This window comes from Neolamprologus multifasciatus, chromosome 13, assembly GCF_963576455.1.
Source record: "Neolamprologus multifasciatus chromosome 13, fNeoMul1.2, whole genome shotgun sequence".
Lineage (NCBI taxonomy): Eukaryota > Metazoa > Chordata > Actinopteri > Cichliformes > Cichlidae > Neolamprologus > Neolamprologus multifasciatus.
In genome coordinates, this window is record NC_140451.1 from 9,331,093 (window position 1) to 9,357,366 (window position 26,274).

General features: G+C 41.8%; 1 protein-coding gene across 8 annotated transcripts in view; it reads right to left on the bottom strand.

The window, feature by feature from the left end:
* cpeb3 (cytoplasmic polyadenylation element binding protein 3) overlaps positions 1-26,274 on the bottom strand; it is a 44,388-nt gene that overhangs the window by 9,023 nt on the left and 9,091 nt on the right. For 5 of the 8 annotated variants that reach the window (XM_085183462.1, XM_085183470.1, XM_085183469.1 and 2 more), the window contains 6 exons: positions 25,294-25,447; positions 16,500-16,556; positions 12,926-12,949; positions 9,783-9,950; positions 8,186-8,275; positions 124-242 (listed from right to left, as the gene is read on the bottom strand). In XM_085183462.1, coding sequence (XP_085039588.1) covers positions 124-242; positions 8,186-8,275; positions 9,783-9,950; positions 12,926-12,949; positions 16,500-16,556; positions 25,294-25,447 — 612 coding nt within the window. The remainder of the gene's footprint in view (positions 1-123; positions 243-8,185; positions 8,276-9,782; positions 9,951-12,925; positions 12,950-16,499; positions 16,557-25,293; positions 25,448-26,274) is intronic. The other 3 variants (XM_085183466.1, XM_085183467.1, XM_085183463.1) reach the window with 3 other exon arrangements.

Genomic DNA, 26,274 nt, shown 5'->3' on the forward strand with positions numbered 1-26,274 from the left:
ATTTAAAGAAGTGAACTCTCATTAATTCAAGAAAACACATGTACCCCAGGAAAATATGGAGGGAAATGTGGTAGCCATGTCAAAGTATGTTGTACCATTTCAAGAACTTTGTCTTAAACTTACTGGTTTGTCTTTGATTGTGGGACTGGATACACACAGGTAGAGTTTTCCATCTTCCTCAATGCAGGCATCAATCAGGGCCTGAACAGAAGATTCTTCCTGGAAAAGCAGGAAGGCATAGCCTAAAAAGGAAAAACAAAAACAGGGATTTTACAGGAAGGGAGAAAAAAGGAGTTTCCACAGAAACTACATTTCCTGTGTTTAATAGTCACAACCTTGTGACCATGACACTTTAAAGTCTGTCTTCAAGGCAAGAATTCATGGATATCAGACTTTATTTTTTAAATACTGTGTCACAATCCCATGACTAAGCCCCATACTGTTTTCCTTTGAACTATTCATAGATTCAGACAAGCAGGGCTCCACGTGCACAGATGACCTTGCAGCCTGTTCTTCCATACTCATCAGCCTTGCATTCATATACGAGACATTCAGATGTTCCAGGCACCTTGCCGCCTGCACAGCCTCAGATTAAATGGCACGGAGTGCTTCACTCCTAAAGGAACCATGCAAAATTGATCAGCCTAACGCACTGCAGATCTTCCAGAGTCAGGTAGAGAGAGTTTGGTGATGTCTTTGAGAGGCAGAAAGAAAGAATGAGCAATTCAGACAGTCACTCTGTACTACTGAATTATTTAGCACGGAGAGCAGAGACCTCATCCAAGGTCAGAGCTATTAAGCCACTTCAGGCACCCAATCCAATAGGGTACATCCATCACGCGGTGCTACGGGGATAACGAGCAACAAAGATCTGATTTATAGGCTGAGCATCATGAGCGCCATATATTGAGAAAAGACAAAAAAAAAGAAAACTTTTTTTGACAGATGGATAATGAATATAGGATGCATGTCTGAAACTGATAAAGGTAAATATTCAGTGCAGCACATCAGTCAAAAAAAGGCAGGAGATAATGCCACACAGTCACCTCTGAATAACACTAACTTATTCATTTATTGCTCTATTTATGCCAGAAAGGACACGGCAACACCTGTGGCACCCATGAGTCAGAGGAGTACGAGCTGCTGTCTGAGGAGTTTGAGTGGGTTTCTACCGGAGGACACTCCGACTCCAGTCACTTCAGCTATTGTGTATCTTTAAAGGCCATTTGTTCCAGTGAAAACCCAATTATCTTTGACATCGTATCACCCTAACACGTATACATATGCAAAACCCAGTGATACACACTGACATGGACAAATGCATGAGTGGCAATGCGACTTTGATCTTTCAACATTTCTGAGTAGAGTTGCTACAGTTTAGATAAGCAGAAACTGGAGGAGAAAAAAAAAAGGTCTGACTCAGCAGACACTGTGGTGTGTAGATGCATCTGCGTGCATGTATTAGGGAAGGGGGGATAAAAGCAATGCAAGAAAGAAAACGGCCGCCAGTCTCAAAGGTAAGTTGGGAAAAAAAAGCAGGTGCGTAAGCAGATGCGTGTTTGTCCTTAGGAGAAAGGGTTTTTGTCGACTGAACGTGAGGCATGTGCCCTGATGCATGTGACGCGTCTCGCCATCGCAGTGATGTGGCACTGCTCTCCCTCTAGCAGTGATGACTACTGCATCTTCCTGACATCAGCCTCTGCAGCAGATTTCCACGCAGTGTATGAAGCTTCAGCATTGTGATCTGATGACTCTGAAGAGCGAGAAAACTGTGACTGCGCAGAAAATACTGAAAAGAACCCAAAAGCAGCATTTTTGCAGAAGCCACCAAACACAAAACTGTGTTGGAACTTAAACTGGTCAGTAGACACCACACTCAGGATCTGCAATACAGCATGTCTACCACTTTCATGGTGAAAACCTGAGTGTGTTTAAGAATTCACCTTGTACACTTGCAAGGTTCTCCGGGCACGTCTCTTTCAGTTTAAAACATCTGGCAACTGGGATTTTCGCCCGTTCTCCAAGGTGAAACTGCTCCGGCTCTTTCAAGTCAGATGAGTCGTACTGGTGTAAAGCAGCATCTTCAAGTAATGCCACAGATTCTCAATTGCACTAAAGTTTGAGCTTTACCTTTAAACCACTCCAATGTGGGATTAGAGTTGTGTTTAAGGCCATTGTCCTACTGATAACAGACACTCTTGGCCTTTCTGGCAGACTGAAACTGAAAAGTTATGCTTTATTGGGGATTTATGAATCAGTGGGCTACAATGTAACGTCAGACCCACCTGAAACCCTACGCTATGATCTACAGCTATTTGATGTGCACCTCCCTAGAAAGATTCCCCGCACGAGTCTAAATCAGCTCTTAGTCTTGTCTGATCAGAAAACTTTTTCCAATCTGCCACTTACCCTTTCCAACTCCAAATGTTTTTTACATACTGGCAACCTTTCCATATAGATCCACTCCATGAAATGGACAGTTTAATGCTGATCTATGGACCGATACTCCCATCTCCACTGTGGAACTTTGCCACTATATCAGTATTACCTTTCGCATCCACGTTAAATCTCTGAGATATGGGTGAGATATTCTTTCCATGTTCTTTTAATAAAAGAGTCATTTGGCTCCGGTTTATACTACTAATCCACGTGACCTCTGAAGTTAACTTGTTGGTATTGCATCTTATTTAGGGATTTACAAAGTAAATCAGATGAATCCATTAAGGTTTATTTGTTCAAATCTTAATACAATTCCAGGTTAATTTCACTTCGAAATTCATCACTAAATGATGGTAGGTGGGGGGGAGAGTTTTCCAAGACACCCCAGATGATTTTTTTTTTCATTTCGTCTTCTGACAAATTCTTAAAAATGAGATATGTATTAACAGTATGTCAATTAGATAAATATCAGATTTTGCTAGCACAGCAGCAGTACACAACATTAAGTCTCTGTATGCATCTAAGCGTTATGCAAATAACCCCAGGGGACCTCACTAATTAAAGGGTTTTAGCTGTTGGTTTTGCAGGCTAATAAGCTCAGCGGGGCTATGATGTGTTCCCCAACAACAAACTGTACCACTGTGAGCAAAACAATAATGCAAAACTAATTAAAATCAGCTGCTTGAAGCGACCAACTAATCTCTGTCTTTTTTGTAACTGGTCCTTACAGAGCTAATCCCCGTCCGCACCACACACAGGAAATGCACAATCAGACATGACATAAAGAGGATTTTTGTGCATCACCATCTTCCTGCACGTGCCTCATCATCACCCGACATAAGACCCCCTGTCTCTGGGTTGCAGGCTTACATAAAGAGGGTTTGTCATTGGGAGAAATCATGTGGTTTAGTGCTGACATTCCCCCCTCGGAAGAGAGAGAGAAAAAAAAAGGCAACTGCAGTCGTGCACAAGAGGGGGGGAGGCATGAAAAGGCAGAGCTAGCCAGCAGCTCATACAGTCTGAAGGAGGGAACAACGTGTTCCATGACCCAGGACAGAAGAGAGAGGCGGAGAGGGAGAAGGAGGAGGGGGAGAGGAGCAAGAGAGAGGTTTTTTTTTTTTAAAAGTGAGAAAAGGTAGGAAGAGAAGGGAGAGAGGGTGCATGAATGGCTGCCTTACAAACGGGGAGTTTTAAAATAGCTGAGGCGGCTGAGGCGGATGGGAAGCTCCTGCTTTAATGTGCCCGGTTACGAAGTTGTAGAGTTGATGCAAAAGACATAAAAGTGATGCAGTCATTTCTATTTGCTACACCCCACTTTGCACTGCAACCAATACGTGAACTCCTGTCACATCATTACACCTGTCGGAGGGGAAAATCTCTCAGCAAACATCCCGTTAAAAAACCCTGCACATTCAAGACAATATGCAAACTTTATAGAGTCCTAAACTAGACCTCCGTGGTTGGACAGCTTCACCAGAATAAGAGCCTCATAATTCTACATGTCACAATCAAAATAATACTTCAGCCAAGGCTGCTTGTTAAAGTGGCCTGCGCAGATTCCCCTGGCCACTCTGTCCCCCTCCAACACTCAGACATCTGAATGGTGCTGAGGATTTCTCTCTTTTTCCATCATCCTTGCGCAGTGCAGAGGCTTATGCCGCGGGAGGAGAGCACAGATCTGCATTGGCTCGTGCCTGAGATTTATAGGGCTTTGCTGCTGAGCTCCGAGCACTGTCTAGCGAGCGGACTGGGGGTGGGGGGTGAGAATATGTACACCAGCAGCATTTCTTTCCTCCTATAGAGCGCAGTTAACAGACAAACAAAAGGCCCCCTCTTGGACAAACCGATGACTTCACGCAGGACCGAGTCTTTCCAGCAAAGGAAGCCAGCTGATTGACTCATGTGGAGAGAAAGTGTCACGTCAGTGGCAACAGGATGACATTTTGTGGAGTAAAACGAAAGACGTGAGCTGCTAGTTTGACCTTTTTGGGAGATTAGGTGGGAAGACTGATAACAATTTCATGTCTGCACAGCTAATATGAATACGCTAAAGTGCTGAGAAGTAGTTGGAACCTTTAGTAAAGTCACAACAGTCGTTGTTTTCAGCCGTCGATAGAAAACGAATGCCGACATCTCTCTTATTTTTAAAGAACGGCTCCATAATGACTGCTCTCTGAACTAGTTTCTACTCGATCTGCTTTCGTATCTTTGAATTTGATAGCGTGAGCTCGGACTTTAAGCAGTGCGCCAACATCTTTCCACTGCTACATCAAAGTCATACAGTGCAATCCTATTCTGCCCATTATCTCATTAATTCAAAGTTATGTTGACTTTGCTGAAATCCAATCCGTGATGGCTAGATAAGCTGAGCGAGCGTGGTCACAGTGTGCACCTCTCTGGCTTTAATGGGAACATTTAAATCCAGAGCTTATCATTAATACTCTCACAAACAGTGCTCTTGTGCACATACTTCAAAGACCTGGATGAGATGCAAAGGATAGAAGATACTAAACCTCCATGTACGCTATATGTGCTGTGAGAGAGGAAAGGCTGCGACTCTGACACAAAATGTAACGAGACAGACCGCTGACAGCAGGAGGAGGAGGAGAAGAATAAGTAGAGGGAGAGGAGGAGGAGGAGGAGGGCTTGGCTGGATGGATGAAGGGGGACACAAACATCTGCTCTCCTAAAAACAAATACAGGCCCCTGAGGCTCTGAAGCAATTGCAGAGTAGTCGGCGGTAGAGCAGAGGAGCGGCGAAGTGAAGCGTCGCTAATCATCTCAATTTGAGGAAGTCACTCACTGGATATAATCCCCACACGAGTGCGAGAAGATAAATCAAGCCCTGAGTATTGGCGTACCTCTGCAGCACTTCCCTGCTGCCATTATTTCAGCCTTTCAGCATTTAGATAAGGAGGGGGGTGTAGATGACATTCAAACAAGTCTGGCACAAGGTAACTACAGGATGCAGAGCAGTATGTTTGCAGTGCTCAGGCTATGCCATGCAAACAACAACCACCTTCCTCCTCCTCCTCCTCCTGCTGTTTTTATCCCCGGTCACAGACAGAAATAGCTCCCTAACATTTGAAGCTCATTGCCAACAATAGTGATGACAGTGTTTAGGCGACAGGAGAGGGTGTGAGCGGCAGCCCCGCACTGACCAGAGCTTACTGTTCACACCCCCTCCCACAAACACGGCATCAAACAGGGATGTTCCATTTAGTTCATAAAAGCAAAATACCAGTATCATATAAAGCTGTAAGAGCTTGCACGCTTAAGGGCATCATAAACACAAACATTTACCTTTTATCTATTTAAAACTGTTATGTGGAACATCAGGCATGCAGCTAACTCAGTGCACCATTTGGGGTCCTGTGTCTGGCCACCTGATAAATGCAAGTTAAGGAAGGTATGTCTGTCTTTAAAGAGCCAGATACTGCACTATAGTAACCAGTAGGTAAATGTGTCCTCTGGTACTGAGGATAGCATCCTAGAGATCAATGTATAAGTGATCTCCAGAATAAGGTGATAATTGAACAAACTAAAAAGGCCTCTTTAACATACCGTATTTTCTGCACTGTAAGGCGCACTTAAAATCCTTTATGATCAGCGTTGCTGCTTTACCACATGTAATAATTAAGTTTAACATCCAGGCATCCATGAAAACAGAATTTATTCAATTTAACAGAGTTAGAAGTTAGCAGGAAGTTAGCTCGCTAGTTTCCACCTAAACATGATATAGCATGTTCTGACTGAGTGATTTCTGAAAAACTTAAAACATACGGCTCTGCTATCACTCCCAAAATAAATAAAGACAGAAAATTAAAAAGCAGTGACGTTTGTAGGGTTACTGAAATTGGGCTAGCTGGTATATAATGATGTGCTATGTGATCGCTAGCGACATAGCTATGTTAGCATAACATAAACAGTGAAGCTGGAGGATGAATGCTAACGTTTTTTGACTCGATAACAGTTAACGTGGGGGTTCCCGATGGTTAGGGACAAATGCAATCGCATAGCAGGATGCTGTAAACGGACCAAACTTCAGTTACGAGAACAACTGAGATAATCCATCCACAATACGAGGTTAGTCATTAATATACTGCAACAACATGGCAATAGAGCAGCTGCAAGAGAATTCTACATTAATGGATCAATGGTACGGAAGAGGAGGAAGCAAGAAGAATGAGTTGAGTAAAGTTTGACTTATCTGACTGTTTTGTTTCCCTTAATGCACCTTATAATCCGGTGCGCCTTATTGTTCAAAAAATACGGTGAGTCTCTGAATCCACTGTAACCACAACAATATTCCTTCTCCATAAAAGTGCCATGAGAATAACATGGTAGTCAAAGTAACTTCAAACTCTTTAAGCATTTTTGATCAGATTTAACTGGTGATTCTATACATGCAGTTTGTTTTGGGGTTTTTTCTCTGGTGACCAAAGAAACTAAAAATTTAATTGAAATCTAAAACGCATTAATGTGCTGTAATTCATGGCCAAAGTGTCAAAAACAGAGAGGCCAATAATAGACCCGTTACAGCATAGGAACAAAGAGCACAGCTAGATCATGTTTGTCCTTACTCCAACCCTCTCCTTGCACCAAGAGAGTGTTACCCAGCCCCTAAATTCAGTCTCGGCCACAATATGAGTCATCCCTGAACCAAAACGCTTTCATAACTGTAGTCACATACTCCCGGCAGTTAAATGTGAATCAAGGCGGAAAGTGACAGCCATCTTCCATTCGGTCAAGCTTGGAAGGACGTTTAACACGGGGAAAAGGGCAGATGACCTCTTGACGCCAATCCCACATTTGTAAATCATTCGTCGCACAGCGAGATGCACACACACACACACACACACACACACACACACACGTGTGTGTTCTTACTCTCACGCCCGGAGCTATTAGTGCTAAAATCTCTGTCACCAGGCATGTGTCCAAGCTCCCTCTGCCAGTTAATACAGAGAGTGTGATATAAACAGAATATTTTAGCCGTTTCTCTCTGAGTTTTGGGAGTGTGGTTTAAAATTAGAGCAAGAGATGAATTCTACACAGATCCCCAGTCCTACATGTCTCCTCCCCTTACATGGCGGCATCCTAAGCTCATTCATTCCCCTAAAAGGATGCTGCATTTTTTCCCCCCGTGGTTTTGGATATTAGTAGACCCAAGCCTATTCAAAATAATCCTCCCAAGCTAAAAAAGAGAGGGGGATGTTGAAAAATGAGAGTGGGGGATAAATTGGCAGAGATTTTTGCAGGTCCTCCAGATGCAGCGTATTACCATCTGCCTATGGAATGTCAGTTATTTCCAGAGCGTCTTTAATAGCTTCCCTAATATGACACACTGTAGCTCCCAGGCCAGAGGGAGTGATGTAGAGGCTTTGAGGTGGGAGGCGCGACTCTGATCAGCTGCCAGAAAATGACACCCGAGAGCCTGTGCAGAAAGGCGAAAAACTTTCACACTCCTCAGGTGCTCACTCGAGCAAACACTTCTGGGTTTAAAACTCTTGGTGGCCAGTTATAGAGTCATTACACGCTGTATGTGTCTCTCTGTGCAATGCCTAAAGGTGGTTGCTAACATAAACAAACACCTCTGAGGTTGCCCAGCATGATCCGTGGATTCTGCGTAATACGAATCTTTGCAAAACTCCAAAATGGCGATGCACCTGAGGTGATATTTATTGGTCTACACTTTGATGTCTGATGGGAAAATAGAGATTATGGTATGAGAACCTACTATTACCTTTAGGGGGGAAGTAGGATTTACTCTCAGCTTTGTGGGGCCAGTCTACCACCAGGTGCCCATAGCGACGGAAACTGTTGGTGATTTCATCTGCGAAAATAAAGAAAAGACAAGAAGGAAACATGAAATTGAAAGATTCTCTCATGGTTGTTTCATGTAAAATGTATGTAAAGGAGTGTATGCAGAGCTGCTTTCTATTTTTTGCGCTATTCCTGCTGCAGTAGTCGCTACTGCATTAAACAGGAACAGAAGCCGAGCACATCCAATGTGCACTGGAAACTCATGCATTTTTCATTCTGGTTAGGGCAAAGTATTGTGCAACAACTCAGTAGCACATATGCGTGTGCTTGTTCACTATACGGACACAGACGAAAGAAAAAAAAAGACACAAAATGGATACATAAAAGTAAATATCCCAAATTAATAATAGGTTGTTGTTAGGTCATAGACGTTAAAACATAGAAATCACCATCATTAAAAGAGAAACTTGGGACTAAGAGACTAAAAAAATAAAATCAAAAGTAGATTAGATCAAATATGATAAGGATTGCAGTGTCCCCCACCTCTCCCCTATAGAGCCAATCTGTAGCCGAACTGCAAAACATATCAACTAGTCGTTTTGTTGCAGTGATGCATGTGAACAACCGAGGCTGATGGTGACAAGGGTATCTAGGTTTTATTATGGTAAACATAAAGGTAAGTGCACCTGCTGTTTTTCTTGGTAAAAGCCCAAAGCCTTTAACCAAGATGGCTGCCAAGTGGTGAGAATCATGCTAAACTTGTTAAATGCTAGAGGCTAAACTAGCTTCACTAATGTTTAGCATTTGATCATGAAACAATATTTTCACTTCGACTTTGGTAAGATTCCTTTTCTTTTTTTTCCTTTTTTTTTTTTTAAAAAAAAAGTGATTTATTGGGTCTAAATATACGGCAAATTTAATTTTGCATTTTTACTGAACAGGGACTAAAATTCATACACTTAGCAGGTACCTTCTACGGGTCCATAAAATAATACATTGCGGGAAATACATTCATTCATTTTCTCACAGGGAGTTTGATGGAAAGAGTGTGTGTACAATAAATATGATGATATGACTGGAAGCTAGTTAGCTTAGCTTAGCACAAAGACTAAAAACAAAAGACAAATGTTAGCCTTGCTGAATTCATTGTCTTTCTAGTCTCTTTGCTAAACTAGTTTTACAAACTGCTGGCATTCGCTTAATATTTTTTGAGCACTTTATATGTTTTTATAAAAAAAACTAAACAATAAGAGCATTTCTCGGTATGTGCTATGGTTAGGAAATGGTTAAGTGTGACAGTGTCAAATTGTAGAAATTGTAAAAGTTTTAATAGTAGAAGTTCAAACTGGTGGTGTGTAAATTATAATCCTCAACAAGGAGTGTCAAATTGCCCTCAAGTACGACTCGCATATGTCAGTTTAACTTGCAGTGGCAAACAGCCAAAAACACAGTCTGCAGTTTGTGAAGTTTTAATATATCACAGAGTGGTGCTGACACACAAAGAAAAAAAAAAAGAACCTGACATTAAGGGATTGTGTTTCTCCAAATGTATAAATGATAAATGAGTCGTCCTCTACCTTCGTCTATGTCAGGAGGGAGGCCTCCAACAAAGACCTTCCTGGAGTAGCGCTCCATCCTCTCTCCGTTCTGACCACGGGTTGGCGAGTTCAGGCCTGGAGTTAAGGAGGGATCACCATGGCCGTCGTCAAGAAAGCCGTCTTCATAGGGAAAAAGACAGGAACGACCTGGGAGAAGAGGAAGAGAAGAAGGACACCAGGAAGACGGACGGGGGAAAACACAGGAAGATGGAAACGTAAGAGAGAGTGTTAAATACGAAAAAACAGAGGGACGATGTGAGAGATGTGGTTTGTAGTAGCAGCAGCAATTTTGATATTGGAGATTACCACCATAATTCTGACTATAAGCTCTGTCTGCCGGGCAGTTTTCTTCCACCTCTTATTACGTCCACTCTGACTCTTATGTGATAAAGACGTTATATAAACATGCAGATTTATATCTGAACTATCAGAAATTCTGCAAAAGTCTCAGATTCTGGTGTAGTGTCACCTAAAAGGCTAATTGTAGCTTTTTGGAGAATTTAGGCAGACATATACAGTGGGGCAAAAAAGTATTTAGTCAGCCACCGATTGTGCAAGTTCCCCCACTTAAAATGATGACAGAGGTCAGTAATTTGCACCAGAGGTACACTTCAACTGTGAGAGACAGAATGTGAAAAAAAAAATCCATGAATTCACATGGTAGGATTTGTAAAGAATTTATTCGTAAATCAGGGTGGAAAATAAGTATTTGGTCAATAACAAAAATACAACTCAATACTTTGTAACATAACCTTTGTTGGCAATAACAGAGGTCAAACGTTTACTATAGGTCTTTACCAGGTTTGCACACACAGTAGCTGGTATTTTGGCCCATTCCTCCATGCAGATCTTCTCAAGAGCAGTGATGTTTTGGGGCTGTCGCCGAGCAACACGGACTTTCAACTCCCGCCACAGATTTTCTATGGGGTTGAGGTCTGGAGACTGGCTAGGCCACTCCAGGACTTTCAAATGCTTCTTACGGAGCCACTCCTTTGTTGCCCGGGCGGTGTGTTTTGGATCATTGTCATGTTGGAAGACCCAGCCTCGTTTCATCTTCAAAGTTCTCACTGGTGGAAGGAGGTTTTGGCTCAAAATCTCACGATACTTGGCCCCATTCATTCTGTCCTTAACACGGATCAGTCGTCCTGTCCCCTTGGCAGAAAAACAGCCCCATAGCATGATGTTTCCACCCCCATGCTTCACAGTAGGTATGGTGTTCTTGGGATGCAACTCAGTATTCTTCTTCCTCCAAACACGACGAGTTGAGTTTATACCAAAAAGTTCTACTTTGGTTTCATCTGACCACATGACATTCTCCCAATCCTCTGCTGTATCATCCATGTGCTCTCTGGCAAACTTCAGACGGGCCTGGACATGCACTGGCTTCAGCAGCGGAACACGTCTGGTACTGCGGGATTTGATTCCCTGCCGTTGTAGTGTGTTACTGATGGTGACCTTTGTTACTTTGGTCCCAGCTCTCTGCAGGTCATTCACCAGGTCCCCCCGTGTGGTTCTGGGATCTTTGCTCACCGTTCTCATGATCATTTTGACCCCACGGGATGAGATCTTGCGTGGAGCCCCAGATCGAGGGAGATTATCAGTGGTCTTGTATGTCTTCCATTTTCTGATGATTGCTCCCACAGTTGATTTTTTCACACCAAGCTGCTTGCCTATTGTAGATTCACTCTTCCCAGTCTGGTGCAGGTCTACAATTCTTTTCCTGGTGTCCTTCGAAAGCTCTTTGGTCTTGGCCATGGCGGAGTTTGGAGTCTGACTGGTTGAGGCTGTGGACAGGTGTCTTTTATACAGATGATGAGGTCAAACAGGTGCCATTCATACAGGTAACGAGTGGGGGACAGAAAAGCTTCTTACAAAAGACGTTACAGGTCTGTGAGAGCCATGGATTTTCCTTGTTTGAGGTGACCAAATACTTATTTTCCACCCTGATTTACGAATAAATTCTTTACAAATCCTACCATGTGAATTCATGGATTTTTTTTTCACATTCTGTCTCTCACAGTTGAAGTGTACCTCTGGTGCAAATTACTGACCTCTGTCATCATTTTAAGTGGGGGAACTTGCACAATCGGTGGCTGACTAAATACTTTTTTGCCCCACTGTATGGACAACCATGCTAATGGTCTTCAACATCACCATATGTTTATAATGTCTGTGTGTCCACATACTTTTGGAAACAGTTTCAAAATCATGTTATCACAATGTTATGCTAATCATTATTACAATCAGGTTTGCTAGCGTTCAGACACCACACTGCACGACTGATAATGAGAATAGGTGGAGCTGGAACTGGTGCATTACTTTAGTGTATTTTTTTAAATTGTGGCATTCAGGAGAAGCATTCGCAGCGCATTATCAGACCTTTATTTGCGTCCATGTCTGTACTTAGGGAACATTTACAAAGCAATTTTATTCAGGCATGATTCACTGCATGTCACTGGCTTCACCATGCTAATGCTATAACCCATAATCCCCAAGCCCTGTGCTGCAGTGACCTTACAAATGTCACACCGTAGCTTTCCTTTTTACTCCAGAAGAAAGACAGAATTGGTTAAAATGCACATCAAATCAGAAATGAACCCCGCTAAAAGCACCTATCTTTGCGATCACGATGATTGGATTACTTCTGAGTCAGCGTACTCTGTAAGGAAACCCTTAAAATCGATTTTGGAAGCACTTCAGCCAAACATGCTGGAAGATTTGATTTGAATAATACCAAAGCAAAAACTGCTGATACTTTTCTTTTCAAATTTGAATGCATTTGCATACAACACCAATAATTTCACTAGAGATCATATCGTAAATATTAAAGATGGAAATCTGACTCAGAATAGAGAGAAAAGAAAATTGTCGGATAGATTTTTTTTTTCCTCTCACCATCAAGCAAAATAAGAGTCATACAGAGAGATTTGATGGACCCCTGCACCACTTCCTAATTAAATGCACAACATGGGAAACACTGTGTCGAAATTAATATGATTTCATTCCATCACAGCACAGGTGAAAAGCAGATAGTGACACCACACTAAGACCCCCCTCAGCCTCGGAGAAAGAACACGGCCGACATGGCAAGCAGAACCCCCAGAGAAAATGCCACACGTTACCTCTTCTTCGGCCATAGCTCCGGGCTGCTTGTCAGCACAGTGGGGGAAGGGGAGAAACACAAGGAGAGACAGAGGGTTGGGGCAGGAACAAGGATAGGAAAGAGATATAGAGACATGGGTATTGTAAAAGAAGAAGGAAAACAAACTAGGAACATCTCTAAGGCAACAGTGAAACCACAGATGGCCACACCTAAGCTTCAGCAATGGGACGGGAGTGATTATTACAGCCTGGCACCAGCCTTCAGTAAACCTGCTGCACCTGCCTTTGCAACAGACAGATACTGCACGGCAGGCAGGGAAGGCGATAGGTGAGGTTTGGCTATGGAAATGACCGAGATACCCGACTGCATAATGCAACGCCCCAGAGCTGGCGATTGTAATCTTGGCTTAATAAACCCGCAGTGGCGTGAGTTCCTCCTAATCTTCTGTGAATATTCACAAATGAGGCCATAAAGTGGAGTGCATGCAGAACAGCAGGTAAAGCAGGTTAGTCATTATCATGGCCTTGGTAAAATATTAAAAGGTGTTCTTAGGTCTGGGCTTGCAGACCAGGTCCAAGTGGAAACTTCCCACAGGATAAGAAGAGTGTACGGACGAGGTCGGCAGCGTTGGGGCTCTGAAAAGGATGGCATGCAGACGGGAGCAGTGGAAAGCAGGCTGTGATGTCACAGCTCAATTGATCCAAATATACAGAGGCCAAAGTACAGCACTGTGATCACTTGCGTTCCACAGCTAGACACGTGCGCCAGCTTTTAAACTGACCTCAGTTATTGTTTTTTTACACTTTAGTGCTCATTTTACTGCCGTGAAATGATAAACTGTAAAAATATAGATAATGGAGGATATTAACAGAATTTGCTCACGTTTAGCCTTTAACAAACTGAATTAAGAATAAATTCATTATTAGAGTCAGAAGGGAGGGGTATTCAGGATATGTTCACTCACTAATGTCAATCACAAATGGTCAGCCTGTGAGTGTTTTCAGTGTTTGATTTCACAGCCACCCGTTGTTCGTCACATGGAGTTTCAAAACACCAAGACGGTAACAAAATTGGCATCTTCTGTCATATTTCTAACCATTTTAAAATTCGTTACTCATCAGAGGTCATGTGATAATGTCTCCATCAACCAAACCTATTAAATGTGGAACTAATGAACTTTTAATGAAACAGCCGTTGTCTTTACGTGTGTTCTGTGGTTGAGTTTGTAGACATTTGTAGCATTTTCAATTATATGTTGTCAGACATTTGAAAACGTGAAAAAAAATTGCCATTGGTACAAATGCCACTTAACAGTGTTGCTTCTAAGTCTACAACCTGCTGTGTTTGATTTTCATTCACCATACAAGTCTGTAGTTTACATACTGGCCATACTGAACATAAAGATGCTGAGACACAGTGACAAAAAAGCTACGGAGTAGATTAAAGGGAGGAGAGCCACTGACTTTATATAATACTGTATCTGAGGCCAAAAATTAACTTTCATGCTTCATATCCTTCATAAGTTTTAAATGCAAGAAAAAAAATCGTTTCAGGACTTAATCTCTGAAAAGTTCCCACAAACAATTTAGCTTTCAATCTCGCTGTGATCCAAACTGAAACCACAAAGCACAAAGTGGGCAAAATGTGGTGCAAATGCCAACAAACAGCAGGACACCCTCCTGCCCCGATAAACTCATCAGTCACAAAGCAGACCTCAAAAACCAATATGGGCCTTTGCATTGTGAGAGCCCCATTATGCGACTTGCCCCTCTGGCTCCTCTCAGGGAGTATATATTGTCTCTGAGCCTCTTCTTCCTCGCTATGTTTTCATTAAGAAAAGATCTGGCTCACCAATCCAAAAAACCTGGGCAGTGTCTCTACAGCTTTGCCCTCTCACCGTCTGGCCTTGGCAGAAACAAAGTCACCTAGCAACCAGGGCAAAATGAAAAAAACGTTGTGCTGGGAAACCGTCAGATGCCTCTCTGAGAGAGAATACAGCCAAGGAGGGAGAGGAGGAAGGAGAAGAGTGAGGGGTTAAGAATACGTACAAACTTCAAACTGTGTGGTATCTGAGTGAGAGAGAGAGCAAATGCTTGACAGGAAACTCTTTGTTTCCTCTGGGCATGATGAGTTTGATGCATCCTTCTCTACTCTGCTTCAAAAGCCTCAGAGACACTTCTGCTAAGCTGTCAAGTGAACAACACCAATAAATCCGGAAGGAGGACCTACAGTCATCACTTTCCCATCTTTTGTTTTTCACTTTAAGTTCCAACGCCATCTGCAGAAAGCAGAACCCTTGCAGGTTTTTACAACCTGAAGCCTCAAAGCTAATGGGATGAAATGAAGGAGAAACACAGAGTGAAACTCTCAAAGTTGAAACCAAAGCTTCCCCTGTCTACACCGATCACAGGCTGCGGAGTCAGCTCTGACAGACGAGGAAGATATGGCCAGATCTGTGCTCGCCTGAGCGTTATCCCTTGACACAACAGTTTAACATCAATCCGAGGCATGTTCTCCGAGGATAGAGATGATGAAAAGAAGAAAATGGGGAAGGAGCATCGGCGTTGTCAAGATGCGACAGTAAAAACTGCTTAGCTGAGAAATTTCCTTCTGCCTTTGCCCATTTCTGCACCCTGTAGGCTGACTGAAAATATCCAGAGAGGAAACCAAGGCTTTTTGGATTTGTTCTGATTACCAGTCATGAGAGAGATCCTGTATTTTTATTTTTTTACTAAGGTTTGTACCCAAAAATGGAAAAAAAAAAAAAATGATACTAATGATAAATAATGGGGTGGCTGTAGCTCAGGTGGCAGAGCAGGTCAGCCACTAATCAGAAGGTCGGTGGTTTGATCCCAGGCTGCCTCCTGGCTGCATGCCAAATATCCTTGAGCAAGATACTAACCCCATGTTTGCCTACTGGTGGTGGTCAGAGGGCCCGGTGGCGCCAGTGTCCGGCAGCCTCGCCTCTGTCAGTGCGCCCCAGGGCAGCTGTGGCTACAATGTAGCTTGCCATCGCCAGTGTGTGAATGTGTGTGTGAATGGGTGAATGACTGAATGTAGTGTAAAGCGCTTTGGGGTCCTTAGGGACTAGAAAAGCGCTATACAAATGCAGGTCATTTACCTTTTTTAAAAAAAAATAATGATAAAGAAACATATCTTTAATAATCCAGGAAATCTCATCCCAGATCCCATCAAACAAAGACAAACAAAGACCATTTAGAAGGAAAGACCTCGGCTGAAAAATTCTGTGGTATTCAAGTAGCTGCATATGAGATAAAGAGTTGATTTTCCTCACTGTCTCATCTCCCGTCACTGTTGGGTCATCTGCCATCTGTTGGGACACTGAATCTAGCCTTTCGGGGTATTTTTGGATGTGTTTTGAGTGGTCAGTAAATAGCACTTCCTACAGTGTTAAAAGGTTCGTCTTAGGTTTATGGTGTCAGGGAATCCAGGGCTTAGTAGAGGGTGGGCAGGTGTACCCAGCTCATACTGTCAGTGGCCCCTGTGGCGAGGCCATATGTTTAACATTTAAGCAATGGTGACATTTATCTTGAGCAATAATGATCAGTCCCTACAATGAAAATGTGACTTACTGTTCAATGACATTATGTGGTCCGCCCCAGGATGATGAAAGTTGAGGCCCATACGTCCTGCCAAAGAAAAAAAAGCAAGCTTTTTACAAAGAAGGGAAAACGTGGAATTTGCTGATAAAAAGTCAGCCTGTCGACAGACATTCATTTTGATCTTCCACTGTACTGTGTGCAATGGGAAAATGCCAGCCAGGATGAGCATGACACAAACAGCAGACACATTTACACAACTTGGTAGAATGGCATAAAAAGACAAACACAGACAACAGATGCGGGAAAACGAGGTTGAGACACACATCCTTTTGTTGTCACATATCTCATATGCACACATGCTCGAGCAAACAAAACCAGCTACAAGGCTATGAATTCATCAAAGACGCTATGGTTACAGTGTGCGCATGTTACAAGAACCCATCTATCTTTGCTTTCTTGGAAGTAAGGTGTCTAAATGAAAGACTTCCTGGTTATCGTCCTTCTTGTACAAAAAACAAACGACAAAATGCACTATCTAAAGAACCTACCCATTTTAAATAATAAAATGTTGCCTTACAGCCAATGTCATTCACAGTGACAGCCACAGAAACTCAAAAATATCAGCTCTATATTTTAGCAAAAACTGAAGAAAAAGGGAAAAATAAAGCAACATATTCACAAACTTACATTTCACACATTAATATTAAGCAAATACCCTTTTGGTCCTTTATTGTTCACCTATGCAAAGTGTTATTTCAGTCACTTCAGCAACAATTTGCAAAGTGCTGGGGTTGAAGGGAACAACTATGTCCCTATAGGTTAAGTGAACTTGCTTACACCATAGCCAGTCTCTTAAACGTTTCAAAATGTGCCCACAAAAGACAGATACTGGGGACATCGAGGGGGGACTTTTCCTGGCTCGTGAAGAAGAGTGGAAGACGCAGATAGACCTGGTTGAAAACCAGAGAGGCAGAAGAGGGAAGGATAAGGGGGAGGCCACCCTGTAGCTTCACAGATGTGCATTTCCACACTCCTCAGACCCAGAATCCAGCAGACATTAGCAGCTTGGAGACAAACAAAGCCAGTGCATTCACATTCAAGTGTCAGTAACCAATGATCATGAAGAGGTAAACACTAAAAAAAAAAACTAGTATGCGTCCCTACAGTGGGGGGTGTTTTTGTTTTCCAACTCTTGACAAAGTTCTCTGATCATCCACTAAGTTCTCTATCTCCCTACCCACAGTCAAGTCAGGCTGACATCCAAGTTCAACAGCCCCAAGGGATAGCTGCACAGAATCATGTATCGGTAAACGTGTGGGTGGTCTATTTGTTAGTTCTTCGACCAAATTACAGGGTTTAAACCCAAATGTCTCGCTGACTAATGTGTGCTTGAGAGGATCCAGTTCTACTTTCTAGCAGGCCGTGCACTTTCACCTAGTAATACTGCCAAGAAGATCAAAAAATACACGCTAGATACTGGAGACTAGAGCGCGCGCGCACACACACACAGAATACAGAAACAATAAAATGTTGCTGATTGGAGGGCAAATGTTGCAACAAGTCCTGAGGGCTCTTGCCTTTCTGCCAAGATTAGTCATTTTGGGTGACATGGGGGTACAGTTACCCTTCTGAAGCCTTAAAATAACTCTGGGCATGTGCCATCTGTTTCCCCTAGGAGAAGAGTGGCAGGGCCAGAGGGGCCCCTGAGTTGCTGCTGCTGCCACTGCTGTTCTGGTGACATTTCCTCACAGAGAGCTATTCTCGATCCCTCTCTCCCAGCCGCTCGGGAGAGATCCACTACATTAGGCACGGCTCCAAAAGCACCTCCAATTCCCTCGCCTGACCTGATCTGCAAAATGGAAAATTACCTCACATCGACCACTTAGGTAGAAATGGATAAAGAGTGGGCTGTGGATAGATCAGCAAAAAGCAAGTTGGCATCAATTTAGTATATGGCATCTCTGCCTAAGCAGAGCCATCGTGTTTAAAGTCGGTGAGAAACCTAGAAAATTTTGGTTAACAGTAAAGTAACAGCTATCATTGCTGAAACTACAAGAATCCTGTTCTGCAAGTTTTCACTAGAGTCCACGTGGCTCATCACCACATGTCTCACATGTCAACTGCTTTGCTAATGTTTTGCTCGTTCGTCTACCTTATAGCACATTTTTAACTGTGTGTAAGCGATATGTTTTCCCCCCAGTTGCCAAGACATTTACTTAGCAGGAGGGTGCCCCAAATCTACACTTCTTGCTGACTAATGCCAAAAAAATACAATTACCAGTACTAAAAAGGGAGTAAAACACTTTGGGGGGAAAAGGGGGAAAAAATGCATTGACTTAATAGATGACTCAAAAGACCGAGAGGAGTGGATGTTTTTCTTAGAAAACCTAGTCAGAGTTATTTTGTGTCTCTGTCAGAATAACCTACTTCTTCCCCTTCACACGAGCTCGAGCTGACACTAACAATCCACAAGATGATTGCAACATGGCCAAAGTTCCTTTAACTATCACGCCATAATGTTCAAAAAGAAAATGGTGAGAACGTGTTTCTAGTGGTTAAACCCAGTGAGTCAAAACTGCTCCCAACTGTCATTAATGTTTCATAAAATTAATAGCCATAAAACCATGATATACCTTTCCAGCAATAACAGAGGATTTCCAGAATCCAGTTAAATGTGATGCTCTACTTGTCTGAGGAATTAAAGCTTTCAACACCATTTCATAGTTTGTGAGATCTGGGCAAACCATAATTTTAATAAACTAAACAAGCCCAGGCTTGTTTTGTTGCCTGGGCAGGATTAGCTCAGTCATGCTTGCTGGAGTCATGAATTTTCCACCATAACAAAACATAACACTCTGACAGTGCAATTTATTGGAAGCAAGGTGTGATCTAACCTTTAACACAACCAATAAATACATCATCTTATCTCTATAGAGTCATCACTGACTGTTTAAAGTACAGGGTTGTGCCTTTTAAGTTGAAATCATCTGGTGTGTTACGAAGGGTTGAAAAGTTTAAGGGGTCAGAACAAACTTGTCAGAAAAACAGTTGCCCAACAAAGCAAAGACCTTTAACCTTGGGTTCATTTGGTTCAACCCCTCTCCAAACCCGAACCAAAGGAAGATTCTCATACATGACTGTTTCATACCAGTGTGATATTAAGTAAGAACAAACTTTTATCTTTCCTGGGGTCCTTCAAAGTAAAATTTCCCCTTATATAGAAAACAAAGTCCAAAATTTAGGCTCAACCTTTAGAGGCTTTCAAGAAAAGTAGGAGAAAGGGTCTCCTGCTTTTCTTCAGTTAAGTGAAGAAATGCACAATTAGATTGTTAGTCATCTCATTTGTATTATGTTTCTACTTTGTGTTTTCCATTACACAGCCCACAAAGTCCAACAGCACTAGTGTTTGCTATCCCTCGATTACTTTCTCCACTTGACTAAGTCTTAAGTCAAGATTTCAACGAAATGGTGCCAAAATAATGAAGGACCAGCATTAGGGTTCAACGCTGATTCAGTGAAGTTAAAGTTGACACAGCGATGTTGACTGAACATCGTTCCAGTGATTGTTTACTATCCGGTTTATAATCAATCAACCATCATAACATAGACAGTACTAAAACACAAAACTGTCTATAAAACCTCAGTGGCAAACTGCTCGCAGTCTAAACTAGTTTTTTTTTTTTAGGACAAATGCTCAAGAAAACATTTCAAATGTGCAAATTAGCTGATCATTTAAATAGTCTAAGGACATCCAAACATAGGAACACGTAACCCCACCTCCCACTCTCTGCAAAATCACAATTACCTGATAATATAGCTGGTAGTTTTTACGTTTCCAAAGCCCAGACTCATCAGGGGTGAAAATGGTGACACAGACTGGACCTTACTAACGTAGCCCAGGATCACCCTCCGCTCCCTATAACTAATGTAAGCGACTAACCACAGGGGTAGTGATTGATCTCCTGCCTCTTCTATTCCAAGCCAAACTACACAGGGGGATCTGTTCAGGATATGGCAACAAAGAGTGCCGAAATGGACCCAGAACGTACATTGTATCGGCTATTCAATAGAGTTCAAACAAAACAAGAACACAATAAACACAAAAACTGACTAATCTTAACATTTTATTGGTATGCATGAACAACCTTATGGTCCATGCTCTTTACAGCTATTGCAACTGCAAGACTGGGCTTAGACACGATGCTTTAAATGTCTACAACAATGCAAAAGCAATTTTTTTTAATTAATTGTGGTATCGATAGCATTAGCCTTCCGAGGATGAAGAAAATCAAACTATTAGGAGCATCAGAGTTAACCTTAAGCAGTGAAATCACATTCACCCAGGACCTTGTAGTTATTGGCAAAATTGTAGCTGTAATGTAGCATAATCCCAGAGCTAGCTTATCTTAAACTCTGTGGAAATAATGCTAAACCTACAATGTGATACTTTTACCCCCACCTACCCCACAGTCACTGTCTGTGTTTGCTTGTAATGCATGCCCTCATAGGGATCTTTCCTTTGAACGGGGTGTAGTCTAACTTCAAGCACCTAAAGATACATCTAAGTTATGTTCGCTAGCATTTATTAAATCAAAACAACTCAACAAACCTCAGAAACGGACCTTTCAGAGATGGCCCTCTTCAGTTTTTTGTACCAGGGCAGAGGTCGTGGCTTTTTTGAGGGTTGGTTTTGAGAAATCAGAAAGCACAGTTTTATGTTTTCATCCTGTTTATTGTTCAAAAACTCTTCAAAACTACAGAAACACCACAAATTTGGGATTCTGAACAGAGTTTTTCCCATCATAAGGTGATAAATTTGTAACCCTAATGCTAAACTAGAGCAAACTACAGCAGCTGTTTCGATAGCAGAGCCTATCTTCTTATTGAAGTCTCAGAGGTGAATAAAGCCAACACATTTAGCAAATGCTGAACCAACCCTTTAAATACACAACTGAAATAGTACCTCGTTATGAAAATAATCTACTTCCAGTCTTCTAAAGGCTGCTCACACACACTGAAACTGATGCAAATTGTAACTGATGCAAGATCGTGTGATTCAGACCAGCTGAGGCAATGTGTGTGCGTGTGCATTAGGAGAGACATCTACACAGGGCTTCCACGAGGGTTATAAGGACTTTCGAGTGTCTCAACTCATTAGTGACAACATCTAGAAGTGTGTGTCTGTGTGTGTTTTTAAGGAGTGGCTGCAGTCACACCATCACACCTCTTGAGCTGTCTGATCCATAGACAGGAATACGTGACAGCTCAACAGAAGAGTATATGAGGTGAGAGTGCTTTGCGTGGAATGCCAGAGCTGATTTACATGTCAGCAAGAATTTGAAAGTGTGTTTCCTTCGTGTGTGCGTGCACGTGTGTGTGCATGTGTGCATCAAATGCTACCACTGGCAGCAGAGGTAGTGGTTGTTGTCAGAGTGGTGGTGTTTTTCCAGCACATGTGTGTGTGTTTGTGTGAGTCTTTAGTCCTCCACACATGAGCTCAGCTGACCTGTGTGTGTGTGTCTGCAAAAAGGGTTCGTTTGTTCAGATGTCCCTGTGGCCCTGCTCCCCTCAACCAGGAGTAAAGAGCTTTTAGAAAGTTTAAAACATTGACTGTAATGGAGTGTGTCTTTGAAGCAGAAACTTCTCAAAACAAGAGCTCAGAAGAAACAAAATGAGGTGGTCCCACCCCTGTCTTTAAAGGGTGTGTGGATGAGGTCACCACACACCTCACTGATACACACATCACAATACTGAGTACTTTTTCTTCTTAAGAAAGAAAAGGCGGCGCAGGGACTCATAAAACACTCAAGGAAAAACAACTATTCCAGGCACAATGAGAACTATGTGAGAAATGTCTTTGATGGGATTGATGTGGGCGGTACCCATTCGGTTGGGAATGCAAAACTGAGCCTACTGGGTTAATTTGTTTTGACTGGTGGCTTTCAGCTGGTGAAGAGCAAAATGTTGGAGTCGCTACAGCAGTAACTTGCCTGTGAAACAACAATAAGTGTACATTCAGTTAAGATTTACTGATCAGATATGTGGATTCCTAAGGAATGACAATGTTATCGTGGATATTTTTTCTAGTTTTTCAGAGATACTCTCGTTTTGAGTGTCAGAAAGTTTGATCAGGTTCGAAAGGTCAGGCCTCAGTGCCTCTGGAACAAAACCTCCTGTTCCTATTGCCATTCATGCTAGCCTGGCACTACCCAAATGTGAAAGATGATCTTAATCCACAGACTAATAAAACTTATGTGCACAAACACACACAAACTTTCACAAATTTAGAAAGTTACATATAATTATATGGGGCAAGTTTAAAAAAAAAAAAAAAAGTGAACCAACCAGAAACACAGACTACTTTTATTCATGTTCTTTGCTGTATTTCACACATTTAGGTCTAGCATTGTGCTTACGGAAAATTGATTCCTCCATTCAAAAATGATCAACCAATCAGATTTGAACAGTCAGGGTTAGGATCTTCTACCTACATGGCTAATTTTCTAGGTAGCCTTAATCAAGGCATAAGCTGCTTTTAATTTCTGGTAATGTCAAGTTGGGGTATTTTCTCAACGTTATTCTTGATCACATATTGCAGCAGAAAACAACCAAGTTTGCTATTTAAAATATTCAGTATGGTTTCAGCCATGGAAGGCAGCCCACATTTTGCCCACTTGTAGTAGTCTGTTAAATGTATTTCCACATTTCCTCCTTAACAGGTAGGCCAATTTGAATGAAGCATTGCACAAACATTGTGTAGGTTAGCTTTGTCAGAATAAATTGGAATATAACCAAGCAACTGTGTAAACATATTTTGTGCTGACACGAAATAAACCAAGGCTATTGCTGCTAATACTGGTAAGATTAGCCAAACTCTGCAAGCTAACCAAACAGAAAGTATTACATGCAGATTTTAACAAGTGAGCCGGGAAGTTAACAACTAGCTAATGTCTGACATGAGTACATCTTTGTTGGCTGGTGTCCAGAAAAGATATACAAAACCTTAAAGTTGTAGCAAAATTTTGAAAATTTCGTTACAACTTCATTGTTAACTAAAAATGATATTTCTGGGCTAGATACATTTGCTTGCAACCAACCAGTCAAAACCAAACAAAAAACAGAACAAAAACAGAAAATCAGCTAACATGAGGTTTTTAAACGGTGGAAAAACAAAACTGCAATCTGTCAACTTGTCACGCTGACCTGAACATGACCCCATATTTGGAGCAAGTACCAAGTGGTGCTTTCAAAATTTATGAGCCAAAGTTACATTTTTGCAACATTTCTTCAATTACTGCAATTTTGCTCGTCAACCCATTTGGGAAATCCTGCCTCTTACCCTGTTCCCTCTGGCCCTTACACTTCTGCTTGCAACAAATGCTGCACATGACCACAGACGCAGAATTTCTTAATGAATTACTTTTGAAAATTACACAACTGAAAGATTTACACAACTAAATGGCCCTGAATTATCAACACATTATATTGCAAAAAGGTTTCTTTACATAATGTGGTTGTATTAGTGTTACTTCAATACTAATTAAACATTGTCAGGAAGATTTCAATCTAGGACGGGTCAGATAATTAGAGTTAAAATACCTTCTGAGCCAGAAAAAAAAAGCACCAGCAACAGATTATTCAGCAGACAGGGCCGGGGCACAGGGCCCTTTTCAAACAGTGAGAAGGTACGCTAGCAGGGTGGAGCTGTTCTGTGGTTGGCACTGCAGTTTACTACAGCCCCGTGCTGTCTACATGACAATGTGAGGGGCAAACAAGCCAGGAGAGAATCAGGAACACACACACCCATTTTCACGATCCACCCGCCCTACTTTGCTCATATCTCCAACATGTCCGTTGTGCTTTCACAAACAATCCCAAGAGAAGCCCTGCAGGACATTACGACACCTTTCCAGTAAAGTTAAGCCGGGGATGTGATGAGCGCGCAACAATGCTCGCTCAGCACAAGATTAGGAAAACAGACTTTATGCATGGGAAAATGACATTCTCCGCTCATTATGTACCCCTCCCACCAACCTTTCCATTGTTAAGATAGGAGGACAGAGAGGGTATAAAAAACCTACACCCAACCTGACAGGGCCCCATCTGGGAAACAGGAGTTTTTACAATTGACACGTGACTGGTGCTACAAAAATATTGACTCAGAAGACCTGACATACACCACACGGCCCAAGAATTCTACAAAGAGGAACTTTTAACCTTGATTTCACAATCTGACAATACTTTTGAGAAATGCAATTGTATTTTTTTTTTTTAAATACATGTTAGTCTGAATTCATCTTTGTGTTGTGTTTCAAATCGACTGATATGCTATGTCTCTATTTCATCTATGACACATCTAAGTCCAAAATTACAGGCAAATAAAACATTAACCACAAATACACTCAATTGCGCAACACGTTTACCCAACAAATTACGAGTCTTGTGACATTATCTCTTTATCCATTGATTGTTATCACCATGTACAGGAGGCAACAAAGACAAAAAGAGGAAGTAAAAGAAAACAACAAAACATTTGTACAAAGGACCACTAGGTTCACCTCTGGTTTAGAGTGCACACACAGACACAGACACACAAAACATATGTGAGGTTTTGCAGGTAAGGTTCATAATGATTCAGATTCACTTTAATTTTAAACAGAGTGTAATGATTCATACTGGATTGGTTAAGAGATCGGCAAATAGAGCAAATGAAAAACAGATGTATCCAGAGATGACATATGCCCAAGCGCAAAAATTTAAATTAAAAAAAATAATAATTAAGCAACCTAAAAACTGCAAGCATGGACGTATGAATATTCCTAACCTGCAAAATGATTCCTCCATATAATATCAGCGATAGTCATTGGTGGGCCACCGGCAGGGTGTGGTTTACCTTTGTCATGGTCAGTCCTTATCATATCCATTAAGGAATTCTCCAAAGAGTGCAAGCTAAAAGCATCAAAGGGCCGATTCCGGTCCTGCAACACAGCAAAACAGGAAGAGCGTTCGCATTAGAGTCATCACAGTAGATCGCACGCAAAACAAAGATGGGAAAGTATCCTGTAATGCTACAATGGGAGCACAACCTGTACTGTACTACCTGTTTAACACACATTTGAAAATGATAAGACAGTAAAATTATAAACCTGAAAAAAAGAACAAAACAAAAAACTATGATTTGAGGTGACAATTTTTAAAATGTAGAGAAGATTTAGATCTTGCAGATAGTTATTTAGAATAAAACTTGAAATAAAAATAATTCTTATTAAAAATAAATATATACACTGAAGAGGGACGATAGGTTTCTATTTCTGCCTCGTCATCATTGTGGGAACAGCCCTGCATTCTAGTCGTGATCTGCTTTACTTTCTTGAAAACGTGGCAAACTTTAACTGGCATGTTGAGCTGTTGAATTTCTGGTTAGGTACCCTGCTCAAGGGCAGATCGCTAGCAACGACTTGCATCTGTCGGCAACTCCCTTTTTTGTGTGTTAAAAAGAAAGAACATTCTTGCTTTCCCCATTCAAATGCAGCGTGTCTTCTGAGTCACAGGACTCAGTCCTTAATGGAAATAAGGGATCTGGACTTGATCTTAAGTAGGTGATGTAGGCCCTGGAGATGCCAGTAAACAGGTGATACTAAGCAATGATCTATGAGTCAGTTGCTGGGCTATCCTTAAAGCATTTTAGTATTTCACATTTACTGTTTTCAGCCTATGGTTTCCAGTGTAGAAAAATAAAATGTCACTATTGTGTTGTTGAGATGTTCCTTCATTTTAATTGTCTATTGCTTGTTTGCACAAGGTG